Below are 13105 nucleotides of genomic sequence, written 5' to 3'. Positions count from 1 at the left end.
CTAGACAGCACACTAAAAAACAGAGACATCACCCTGTCAACAAAAGTGCATATAGTCAAGGCTATGGTCTTCCCAGTTGCAATGTATGGCAGTGAAAGCTGGACCATAAGAAAGGCTGAGCGCCAAAGAATTGAAGCCTTTGAACTAGGGTGCTGGAGAAGACTCCTGCGAGTCCCTTGGACTGCAAGGCGATCAAACCGGTCAGCCCTAGAGGAGATCAACCCTGACTGCTCTTTAGAAGGCCAGATCCTGAAGCTAAAACTCAAATACTTTGGCCACCTAATGAGAAGGAAGGACTCAATGGAGAAGAGCCTAATGCTGGGAAAGATCGAGGGCAAGAGAAGAAGGGGACAACAGAGAATGAGGTGGCTGGATGGAGTCACTGAAGCAGGAGGCGTGAGCCTAAATGAACTCCAGAAGATGGTGGAGGACAGGAAGGACTGGAGGAATGTTGTCCATGGGGTCGCGATGGGTCGGACACGACTTCGCAGCTAACAACAACAACAACAAATCATAATTCAAACATTCCAAAAGGGAAAGGAGAAGGATCTGGAAAACTACAGGCCAGTCGTACTGAGCAAAAAATAACAACAAATGGTCAAGCAATATGCTTAGGTAAGTGCACTACCGTCACCAACAGCCTATCTAAATTCGTCGAGAACAATCCTGCCTCTTTTTATCAGCTAGTGGCAAGTTGTTAGGCCTTCAGAACGGTGCCAGTGGAACGTGCCTTGACCTCAGCAAAGCAGCCGGCACTCTCTCACGACATCCTGATATTTAAAGCGGAGTGGGTTAGAAGATACTACTTCCAGAAGATCTGCATTTATTTGAAAAGTCTCCTGGATAATTTAACTAAAGTAGGTTATATGCATCTTGCTTTTACATTCTCACCACATTGCAAATAAAAGTTTTTAAAAAGAAATAGGAAAAAAAGCAAGGCTGTTTGTAAATAATTTTGTATCAAACTGCAGGAGGCTATTGAGAGAGACCCTCCTACAAGGCTCTCTTCTTGGCCTTACGCTGAGACCTTTCAAAACAGCCTAAAACAGTGCTGGCGAACCTATGCCACGCATGCCAGAGGCACCACTCGGAGCCCTCTTTGTGGGCACACGTGCCGTCGCCCCAGCCCCGTCTCCCCCCGCAGCCCCCTCCTCACCAGCAGACCCCCGGAGAGTCACGCCCGGGCGCGGAGCAGCGCAGCCAAGCACATGGCAGCTGGGCAGCAGGGACAAGACTCCGCCCTCGGGCTGCTGCGGGGCGTGAGCGGAGGGCATGGCCACCATGGCGGTGCAAAGCCGCCTGGGCAATCTGTGGCGGGCCATGGAGGCGGTGGGTGGCCCGGCAGGTGGGGTGGGCCGGGGGTGGAGCAGGCGGGATGGAGCGGCGGGGGCGGAGGTTTGGGGGCCCTCGCTCTCTAAAAGGTTCACCATGACTGGCCTAGAAGATAAACAGAAAGGGCTTATATTAAATCTGCAGAATAGGCCAAACTAGGGGGATAAAGGATGGGAGGCCTGGCTTGGCTGCACTCAATATGAGAAGAATATAGACCACCAGCTGAGCAGGTGTGAGCAATCTAATGCGGCTTCACTGCTTGTCTGACTAGGTGTGAAGTGATATGATCAGGGTGGGGCAGTGCACTTGTCATGCATTAATTAAAATAAATTTTAATGACAAGGCTAGTTTTTTAGGCATTCTGGATGAACATTTCATGTGATTTCTTAACAATAAGTACCTTAAGAACTGTATCAATTGCCCAGGATAACAGAGTTCCCCCCTCTGAAATTTTCCAATGACAGCCGAATAGTTCTCTTTCGAAGGGGTCATTTAATGGATTCCTACACTGGTGGCTGAATCAGATAATCTATAACCTCCAACTTTCCTTCTAGTTCACAACATTGTGATTTAATTATTTTACGCATTCTTTTTCCTTGTTAAATTATAATCTTACAGTACAATTAAAGCCCGCAAGAATGTTAAGGAAATGAATGTGTGGTTGTAAGGACCTCTCCTCCCCTGCCCCCCCGTCTCCCCCCCCCCCCGAGAGGTCCCAGGGAAGGCGGAGCAGCCACTCACTGCCCAGGTCGGTGAGGAGGAGATTATCGTGGAGCTTCACTGCCCGGTGCTGCTCCACTTCGTCCTCCAGTTCAAATATGGTTTCTTTCATGTCGCTCCTTTCCGTCTCCTTCTCCTCCAGTTCCGCCCGCGTCTTCTCCAAGGACAGGTTCAGGTCCTCCATTTGCTTCTTGGCTTCTTCTTGGAAAGCTCTATACTCATCTTCCATCTAGTTCAAGAAAAATAGCCAGACTCTAATTGCTTCTTCTAAACAGATTTCTACGTTGCATCCAGGTTTAAATTTGTATCACACACTGCAGAGTGCCAACTATCTCGGCTGAAGTCTCACTTTACGGCATCGGGCTAAATGTTGAAATAACTGAATCAGCAAAGAATTATTAGCTTCCTATCAATGTGAGAACCAGACACCTCTCCAGCTCAGCCTCCCCCTCCAGTAGCAACTCCAAGGGCTCAGCCTGGCAAGCTCATTCTTTGCCAATTGCCCGAGAACCCTTTTGAGTAGTTAATAATAATAACAATAAACCTTTTTTGTCAAAGTACATGTGTACATTGAGATTAGCTGAGCCTCCCCCAGTGCTCTCTTCCCCCCAACACACAGTGACAACAAACCCTCCATCCCACCACACTATGTGAACCCACTACACCACACACCGGCCTCCCAAGTCAATTCTGCATAAGATTATGTCCCATTTAAAAGCCTAACAGCCCACGGATAAAAGCTATTTTTCAGCCTGTTGGTACGGCTGGCTGTATTCCTATATCTCCTACCAGATAGTAGGAGAGTAAAGAGATACCGTCCAGGGTGTGAGTCATCCCTGAGAATCTTCCTCACTCTTCCAAGGCAACGAGCCCTGGCGAGGTCATCCAGTGGTGTCAGGGGACAGCCCACAATGTCTTGTGCTGTGCTTACCACCCTCTGTAATACTTTCCTGTCCGCGGCTGTCAGACCAGCATACCAAACCACAATACCATACGAGAGGACGCTCTCTATAGTAGACAGGTAAAAGAGGGTCATTAGCTGTTGTTCTACCCTGTTCTTCCGCAAGATCCTAAGAAAGTGAAGCCTCTGTTGGGCCTTTCTAGCCACCTGGGTTGTGTTAACTTTCCAGGTCAGATCTTCACAGAGGTAGACTCCCAGAAATTTAAAGGAGGAAACTCTCTCTACACAGTTCAGTGTATCTCAGCTTAATGGGGAATTCTGGGAGTTGAAGTCCAGACATCTTCAAGCTGCCACAGTTGAGAAACACTGAACTAGAGGATTGGTGACTAAGACATGCAGATCATGTACGCTTCCTGATGTGGAAAATTCAACGATGGTTAGTTCCAATTTTTACCCAGGCCAATTTATCATGCCACTGAAAGCCCTCTCATCACCACTGGATACACCTGTTTGTATACCTGCTCACAGCTGAACCGTAAGGAGGGCACTCCTACCTTTATTCTTCTGAGGGAAAGTGAGACTTAACCTGGAAGGACAGAGTGGGCCTGAAGTAGGATCAGTCCAGGGGCTCAGCAGCTCAGCACTAGCTCCAGGCACTTAAGGGAGAACCAAAGGGCAGGTCCGGGAGGTCATTCCTGTGGCTCACAGAAGCTTCTAAGTGACTGCCTGCCTCCCACTTTCAACACAACTGGGAAAGTCTTCCCATTCAATTACACCTTTGGCCTTTACCTTTGCAATGGCATCTTGGAGACGATTGGCATCGTTACGTGTCCGAGCAAGCTCTTCTTGTAAGTTGCTGGCTAATGTCTCTGCTTTCTCTTTGTCAAGCCTGACACTCTCTAGCAGGTCCTGGATGTCTGACTTATCACCCGATTTGTGTATAGAATAGAGCTCAGCAACTTTCTGCTTCTCGTGTTCCAGCTGTGCTTTCAATCGGTTCATCTCAATTTGGTCACTGGAGACAGTAGCTTTGTACTCATCCAAGGCCGCCGCCAGAGTGGCCTTGCTTTTCTGCTCCGAGTCAAGAATTCGCTCCATGTGGTGATTCCGTTCCTTCAACGCCCCTATCATCTCTTGGGCTTCCTTGTTGTCTTGCTCAGCCATCTTCAAAGTGTTGCTTAGATGCTGCTGGACACCCAGAAGCTGCTCTCTTTCAAAGCGCGCATTCTCCGCAAGGTCCATAAAACGTTGCTCTAGCTCCATGTAGCGTCCACTTTTCATGTCTTCATCAATAACATATGATATATGATGCTCGTCTAAAAGAGAGCGGAAATACTCAATTTGTCGGCTAAAGTGTTCCAACTTATCACTTTGCTGGCACAAAGATTCCATGAGGATTACCTTTTCTTCCCCAAGCCTTTCATTCTCACTGTTCAACTCCTGCGTAATTTGCTGCAAATCTGCAAGTTCCTGAAGAGTTGCTTGAAGTTCTTCCGCTGTGCTATGCTGGTTCTCTTCCATCTGATGAATCCGTTCTGTTAAACAAGCCACGGATACTTCGCTGGCGTTGCCACTGCTGCCTTTCCTTGATGTCTCTATGCCTGGCATTCCTTCCGACTCTGAAGACGATGGAGCATCTAAAGCATCGTCACTGGAGGTGAGCGGCTGGTACACTTCACTGCACTCACTATCTAAGTTATCCATGGAGTTACTGTGTTGATTGTCCATCAAAGTGTTCTCATCCTGACTTAGAAGATCTTCCATGGAACCAGGAGCGGAACCTTCTACGGAGGAAGTAAGAGTTCCTCCACCATCGCTGTGGCTTCCAGTTGTCATTTCTGGGCTCAGAGACTGGTAGCCAAACAGCTTTTCGGAATTATCCAACCTTTGCTCTAGAGAAAAACCCAAGGCGTTTAATCTATCCTTTAACATTCGGTTTTCATTTTTCAGCTGATTCAGCTCCTCACGTATGGCAGAGTTTTGCTCTTGCAACTGCAGCAGAGCGGATTCTACATCAGTCGGCTGGTGGATCACAATTGTTTCTTTATCCTCAGATTTTTCATCACCCTCAAAGGGATCTTCATGAAGGCCCAGCTGAGCACGCATCTCTCTTAGTTCATTCCTTAAGTGGAGGATCTCGACGTCTTTTGTTTTGGCCAACATCAAGAGATCTTTCACTTTTGCCTCTAGAGCAGATTTATCACTGATCTGATTGTCTGACTTAGACTTGCTCATGCGAACATCAGAATCTTGATTGGCACGGCTGCGGGAACGTTTTGCAAGAAGGAGATCGCTGCTTGCCTGGCCAGCTGGGGGCAATTTTTTGCTTTGCGTTGGTCGGGAACGGTCACGAATTCTTTCCCGAGAAGAGCTGGATTCCTTATTTGCAGCTGAAGTACTGCGCTTAGCTGAAGAATGTGTACCTGTATTGTTTTTTAAAAATAGTAAATTTACAATAAATAGTAAAGATACACTTTTGTAAAAAGTGTTTTTTTTTCAGGAATACAGTCATGGCCGAAACTGTTGGCACCCTAGAAATTTTTCCAGAAAATCAAGTATTTCTCACAGAAAAGTATTGCAGGAACACATGTTTTGCTATACACAGGTTAATTTCCTTTGTGTGTATTGGAACACAACAAAAAAAGGGAGGAAAAAAAGCAAATTGGACATAATGTCAAACAAAACTCCAAAAATGGGCTGGACAAAATTTTGGCCATGACTGTATGTGACTATAAACTCTAATGCACATACTTGAAAGTTAATGATTGAAAATAATTGTGTGTAGCAAGATACATAATAAAAATAATCATACCACAATAAGCCAGAAAGGTTAATGCTGAATACTATATATTACTACAAATAGGGGAAATACTAACATAGCAGGTCCCTGATAGGTCTCTGGGAAAAAGTTTCAAATTCAGATGACCAAAATGGAGGTCTTCATTTTTCCATCTGCATTGCACGTATTCAGCTTGCAGTCAAAGACTGTTCCAAGATCTTCCTTTCACAAGCACTATTGCTTACTACTTCTTCTCCAAACCAAAACTCAAAATAATTTTGTAGTTGTGGAATGGAAAGTAAGCAGTAACCTCTGTTTGTTAATTTAGGTATCATGTTCAGTTATAGCCAGAAATAAATTTAATTTTAAAATATAACGAATGCACAAGCAGATAACCCATTCGTGATCCTGGGTGACTGAATATATCCTAACTAACTAACTAAACATATCCTGACTAATGGATAGTTATGTCATATGACATAGGAACAAGCCCCCTTCAAGTTGAGCTGAGTTCACTTCATTGAGACCCGGCCATGTAGATTTGTTAGGAATAATAGCATGAGTGACCATTGACTTTCTCTATTTTTTTTAACTTGTCAATCTAGCCAAACTGAAATTATAAGGTGGTCTCCCACCCCTGCTTAGGTTCTGAGCCCAGACAAGGTCAACTGGGCACTACTAGCGATGAGAATTAGCACCGTGCAGCCAGTATCCCCTGCTAGAAAAAACACAGTGGCCTCAAGAAAAGGGCCTCTGTATCCGTACCTGTGGTGGGCTTGGATCTGCTCTCCGCAGGGCCCAGGGTGGCACTCCCCGCAGCAGAAGGGACCGTGGAGGTAGACACGCTCTTCTTCCCCGCCTTGACACCGTTGCTGACGTTCATCCCTCCAGCCATTCCAGCTAAAAGATCCTCGCTGCTCTTAGTCTGCAGGACAGAGGTAAAGCCGTACGTGAGGGTCCCGTCAGAGGGTTAGCTTTCTTCAACTACAGACACACGTGCCAAGAGTCAAATTTTTGAGAGATGGGTGGCATATGATGAATAAAGATAAATGTAACAGATCTGAAATTAAAATATAATTACTTACAATAATCATAATAAAAAATCAGCATCCTTGCATATAAAATCTGCTTGAATCCTTTTCCCTAAAGGGAAAGAACGGTGCGTTTTTCAATACCTCAGAGGTTCAAGTGGGCAGAATTTCATCCCTGTGCAGGTCGTCCTCGGCTTACACCTATTCATTTAGTGACTGTTACAACAGTGCGGGAAAAAATGACCTGAGACCAGTTTTCACATGATCCTTGCAGCATCTCTGTGGTCACATGATCAAAATCTGGGCGCCTGGCAACTAGCATGTATTTATGACAGTTGCCTTGTCCTAGGGTCAAGTGACTATTTGTAACCTTCCCAGCCACTTCTGACAAGCAAATTCAACGGGGGAAGCCATATTTGCTTAATGACCACATGATTCATTTAACAACTGTAGCAAAAATGGTCGTAAAATGGAGCAAAACTCACTTAACATCTCTCTTGCTTAGCAATGGAAATTCTGGCGTTACTGTGGCCGTAAATAAAGAACTATTTGCACAGAAAGTCTTGGGAGGCATCCTCAGCTACAAAGGTCCCATCACGTATGGCCAAACATGCATTCGTAACCAGCATTCCCAATGCCAGGCCATTCTCATTTCTGGGGAGTGTTTGTACCGTTACATACAAGTTTGTTCCTCCTGCATCTCCTGTCATGGAAGACTGGCACTGCCTGGCACTGAAAACACACACATTAAAATTAAAAGGACCGTCTTTGAGGTGGATCCACGCACTTTGCATCGAGTCCCTCTATGTGTCCAATTTTGTTAAATCAGCTTACCACAATCTCTCTCAGTATTCATCCCAAAGAGTTAAAATGGAATACGCAATGTGATCAATATTATTTATTTATATTTTATTTACTTAATGTATCACATTTGGAAACTGCCCATTTCTCTCACAGGCATACAAGGGAGGCATAGAATAAGACAAGCAAAAAATTACAAAAAAATTATTTGGAAATATTCTAGCACTTGCATTTGAAATTAAAAGGATAAAAATTGTCAGAATGAAAATAGGTTTCACGGATTTGTTTTTTAGAATTTTTTGCAACTATAACTGCTTAACATAGATAGCAATTTTTTAAGATTTTGTCTTTTTATCTGCATGAAGTAGTTATGAAAATCTTTTGTCTGGTTTCTTGCTATGATCAGATGAGAACATTTACATTTATGTATTGCAGAAAGGCACAATGATGGCTGATGACTCAAAAAATTTTTTTTAAAAAAATCCCAGCAACACAATGGAACAAATTTCCCATCCCTTTTATGGAGGGTCCCTTCTGATCCCTAGCAGACTTACCCAGATTAAGCATTCCTTCCCACTATCTGCATTTCCACTACATCTAGGCCCTATCCCTGGGTGTTACCCGCCGGCAATCTCTTACCGGTGGCACCCTGAGAAGACCCTCCCTGTGGGAGCGCACTGGACATGCTGTGTAGATAAGAACAATCTAGTAAAGAACCAAATAGGTCAAGTTGTAAAAAGAGCTTCATGATTCAGTCTGGGAAAATCCACTCTGAAAATGGTGACCAGGTCGGAAGCTCCTCCCGTCTGCAGAGGGTGACGTGAATATAGGGCAGTTGTTGTTGTTGTTGTTAGTTGCGAAGTCGTGTCCGACCCATCACGACCCTATGGACAATGTTCCTCCATGCCTTCCTGTCCTCTACCATCTTCTGGAGTCCATTTAAGCTCACGCCTACTGCTTCAGTCACTCCATCCAACCACCTCATTCTCTGTCGTCCCCTTCTTCTATTGCCCTCAATCTTTCCCAGCATTAGGCTCTTCTCCAGGGAGTCCTTCCTTCTCATTAGGTGGCCAAAGTATTTGAGTTTTAGCTTCAGGATCTGGCCTTCTAAAGAGCAGTCAGGATTGATCTCCTCTAGGACTGACCGGTTTGATCGCCTTGCAGTCCAAGGGACTCGCAGGAGTCTTCTCCAGCACCATAGTTCAAAGGCTTCAATTCTTTGGCGCTCAGCCTTTCTTATGGTCCAGCTTTCACTGCCATACATTGCAACTGGGAAGACCATAGCCTTGACTATACGCACTTTTGTTGACAGGGTGATGTCTCTGCTTTTTAGTGTGCTGTCTAGATTTGCCATGGCTTTCCTCCCAAGGAGCAAGCATCTTTTAATTTCTTGGCTACAGTCCCCATCTGCAGTGATCTTGGAGCCCAGGAAAATAAAATCTGTCACTACCTCCATTTCTTCCCCATCTATTTGCCAGGAATTGAGAGGGCCAGATGCCATGATCTTGGTTTTCTTAATGTTTAGTTTCAACCCAAGTTTTGCACTCTCCTTCTTCACACGCAACAAGAGGCTCTTTAGTTCTTCTTCACTTTCTGCCATTAGAGTTGTATCATCTGCATATCTTAGGTTGTTGATGTTTCTTCCGGCAATCTTAATTCCAACTTTTGATTCATCTAGCCCTGCCTTTCTCATGATGTGCTCTGCATATAAGTTAAATAGGCAGGGCGACAGTATACAGCCTTGCCGGACTCCTTTCCCAATTTTGAACCAATCAGTGGTTCCGTGTCCAGTTCTCACTGTTGCTTCTTGGCCCGCATATAGATTTCTCAAGAGACAAATAAGGTGGTCTGGTATGCCCATCTCTTTAAGGACTTGCCAGAGTTTGTTATGATCCACACAATCAAAGGCTTTAGCATAGTCAATGAAGCAGAAGTAGATGTTTTTAGGGCTTCATAGAACCGGTCAATTTCATCCTCTTCAGCACCGGTGGTTGGGGCATAGACTTGGACTACTGTGATATTGAATGGTTTGCCTTGGATTCGAACTGAGATCATTCTGTCATTTTGAGGATTGTATCCCAGTATTGCTTTTCCTATTTTTTTATTGACTATGAAGGCTACTCCATTTCTTCATAGGGCAGTTACTGTTCTTCAAAAAAGCACACAGCAGAAATACAAATTATATATATATATAAAACTTCAGGGATGTCAGACACAACTATATGGGAGACATGTAAAGCTTATAGGAGAGGGATCCTAGCTGGGCTTGCTGCAAATCAGAAAAAGGCTATAACAGATGTAAATCACAATTAAGAGAGACTCATAAAAGCAGTGTAGAAAATTTAGAATAGAATAGAGCTGGAAGGGACCTTGGAGGTCTTCTACTCCACCCCACCCCGCTCAAGCAGGAGAACCTATGCCATCTCAGACAAGTGATGGTCTAGCATCTTCTTGAAAATCTCCAGTGATGGATGGAGCGCCCACGATTTCTGGAGGCAAAGCTGTTCCACTGATTAATTGTGCTCACTGTCAGGAAGTTTCTCCTTAATTCTAGGTTGCTTCTCTCCTTGATCAATTTCCAACTTTGTTTCTTATCCTGCCCCCTGGTGCTTTGGTGAATAATGTGACCTCCTCTTCCTTGTGACAGCCCCTCAAATACTGAAACGCTGCTATCATGTCTCCCCTATTTTTTCTTTTCTTTAAACTAGCCAGACCCAAGTTCCGCAGTTTTAGTCTCCAGGCCTTTGATCATCTTAGTTGCTGTTCTCTGAATTTTTTTTCCAAAATCTCAACAACTTTTTTGTGATATGGTGACCAAAATTGGCTGCAGTATTCCAGGTGTGGTCTTACCAGGGTTTTATAAAGCAGTAATGATACTTCGTGTGATCTTGATTCTATGCCTGTTTATACAACCCAGGATTGGGTTTTTTTTGCTGCTGCTGCACACTGCTGGCTCATGGTCAAGTGATCGTCCACTAGGACTCCAAGGTCCCTCTCACAATTACTGTTTTTAAGCCAGGTCTTAAACTGTTGATGTTAAACTGAGTGGTCTGTAGTTTCCTGGGTCCATTTTTTCCCCTTTCTTGAAGATGGGGACCACATCAGCCCTTTTTCAATGCTCTGGTACTTCCCTGCAGGATTTATGGAGGATGTGATGCAATGGTTCTAAGATAACCTCTGCCAGCTCTTTCAGAACTCTGGGATGTAGCCTGTCGGGTCCCGGTGATTTATATTCATCAAGGTTGGATAGGTGCTCCCTTATCATTTTCTTGCTTAGTATAATTTTTGTTTCTGGTATGTCTTTTGCAGTGGTTTTTCTTTTTGGATCCTGACTTTGTCTTCTGGGGTGTTGGCTATTCCTGCCAGTTTGGTGTCATCTGCACATTTGATGAGTTCCCTTCAATTCCCTCATCTAAGTCACTGATGAAGATATTGAAGAGTACTGGGCCTAAGACGGAACCTTGTGGTACCCCCTGCTTACTTCTCTCCATGTGAATGTAGTGCCGTTGAGGACTACTCGTTGAGTACGGTTTGTTAGCCAGCTACAGATCCATCTGGTGGTGATATTGTCTATTCCATCTTTTCCAGCTTACCAAGGAATAGGTTGTGGTCTACCTTATCAAATGCCTTACTGAAGTCTAAGCGTACTACGTCCACAGCATTTCGCTGGTCTACTAGTTTAGTCACTTAATTGAAGAATGAAATAAGATTGGTTTGGCATGATCTGTTTTTGACAAACCCGTGCTGGCTACTAGTTATAACGTTGTTTGCAGATCTGTTTTTTGATTATCTTTTCCAGGATCTTCCCAGGTACTGATTGGTCTGTAGTTTCCTAGGTCCATTTTTTTCCTTTCTTTTTTTTTATTAAAGTTTTACAAAAAATTTTTACAATACATATCCCCAAAACCCACCCACCCCAAACCACCCCCCTTCCCCCCCCCATTTCCCAGAGCTGAATACAGGGTTATAGATATAATAATCATATTCTAACTAAAATTATCCATTATAAAATTAAAAAAATCATAATGTGCTTTAACTCCCCTTTAACATAGATACATTCAAATTATTAAAAAACATAATAATAATAACTTAAACAAAAATATAATCAATACTAATACTAAAATTAATAACAATATCCCTCTAAAATCTACTCATAAGCTAAGTGGAACTTTTTAGTCCCATATTTATTCTGAATATAATCTATCCATCTTCTCCAAACTGAAATATATCTTTCTTGTGAATGATCCTTCAAATAAGCAGAAATCTTAGACATTTCTGCAAGATTCGATACTTTAAGTACCCATTCTTCTATAGAAGGCAAATTATCCTTCTTCTAGTATTGTCCCACCAGTAACCGTGCTGCTGCTATCAAATTCAACATCAGATTGGTTTCTTTAGTATCACAATCTACAACAATACCCAATAAAAACAATTGTGGAGAGAACTTTAGCTTTTTCTTAAAAATATTTTGAATGTTCCACCAAATTTTAATCCAAAAAGCTTTTATATTTCTACAAGTCCACCACATATGAAAATAGGTGGCATCTAAACTACCACATCTCCAGCATTTAGACTGTAGGTTAGGATATATATTAGACAACTTTTTGGGATCCAAATGCCATCTATAAAACATTTTATAAAAATTTTCTCTTAAATTTTGAGCCTGAGTAAATTTAACATTTCTGACCCAGATTACCTCCCAAGTATCCAACGGAATTGGTTCCTGGATATTTTGTGCCTACTTTATCATACAATCTTTAACTAATTCCGTTTCCGAATCCAATTCAATTAAAACATTATATATCCTCTTTATATGCGCACGATTTAAATCTCTAATTTGTTTTACTAAGTTTTCATCTGTAGTTGTGATGCCAACCTTCTGATCCAGCTTGCACCTAGCTTTCAATTGGGTATATTAAACCAAGAGTAACTTATGTTTTCTTGTTTTAACTCATCTAATGATTTAAGTTGCCAATTATTCCCTTCCAATCTAAGTAATTCCTTATAGGAAAACATATCCAAACTCATTCCCATAGATACGCCTTCTATCGTGTGTCCGGCAATTCCTCAAATCGGTATTTTATCATTTAACTTATAATAATACTTTTTCCAGACACGCAGCAAGGCACTTCTAAGAATATGAGATTTAAAAGCCCTGTGCACCTTTTTATCATAAAGCAAATATGCATGCCATCCATATACCAAGTCCCAACCCTCAAGGTGAAGTATTCTTTTATTAGTTAAATTAAGCCAATCGCTAACCCATGTCAAAACCACCGCATCATAATACAATTTCAAATTAGGTGCCTTGAGTCCCCCCATTTTTTTTCCTTTCTTGAAGATGGGGACTACACCAGTCCTTTTCCAATCCTCAGGTTCTTCCCCGGTGCTCCAGGATTTTTGAAAGATATGGTGCAATGATTCTGAGATAGCATCTGACAGCTCCTTCAGAACTCTGGGATGTAATCTGTCTCATGATTTATATTTGTCAAGGTCAGATAGCTGTTCTCTTACCATTTTTTTGCTTATTTTAATTTTTGT

General features: G+C 43.0%; 1 protein-coding gene across 1 annotated transcript in view; it reads right to left on the bottom strand.

The window, feature by feature from the left end:
- Positions 1 to 13105, bottom strand: part of SPECC1L (sperm antigen with calponin homology and coiled-coil domains 1 like) — a 71485-nt gene that overhangs the window by 46624 nt on the left and 11756 nt on the right. The window contains exons 3-5 of the mRNA XM_083373851.1: positions 6498 to 6657; positions 3743 to 5376; positions 2074 to 2281 (exon numbers count right to left, since the gene is read on the bottom strand). Coding sequence (XP_083229977.1) covers positions 2074 to 2281; positions 3743 to 5376; positions 6498 to 6657 — 2002 coding nt within the window. The remainder of the gene's footprint in view (positions 1 to 2073; positions 2282 to 3742; positions 5377 to 6497; positions 6658 to 13105) is intronic.

Source organism: Vipera ursinii (genome assembly GCF_947247035.1).
Source record: "Vipera ursinii genome assembly, chromosome: 14".
Taxonomy (NCBI): Eukaryota; Metazoa; Chordata; class Lepidosauria; order Squamata; family Viperidae; genus Vipera; species Vipera ursinii.
This window is presented reverse-complemented; position numbering and strand designations above follow the sequence as displayed.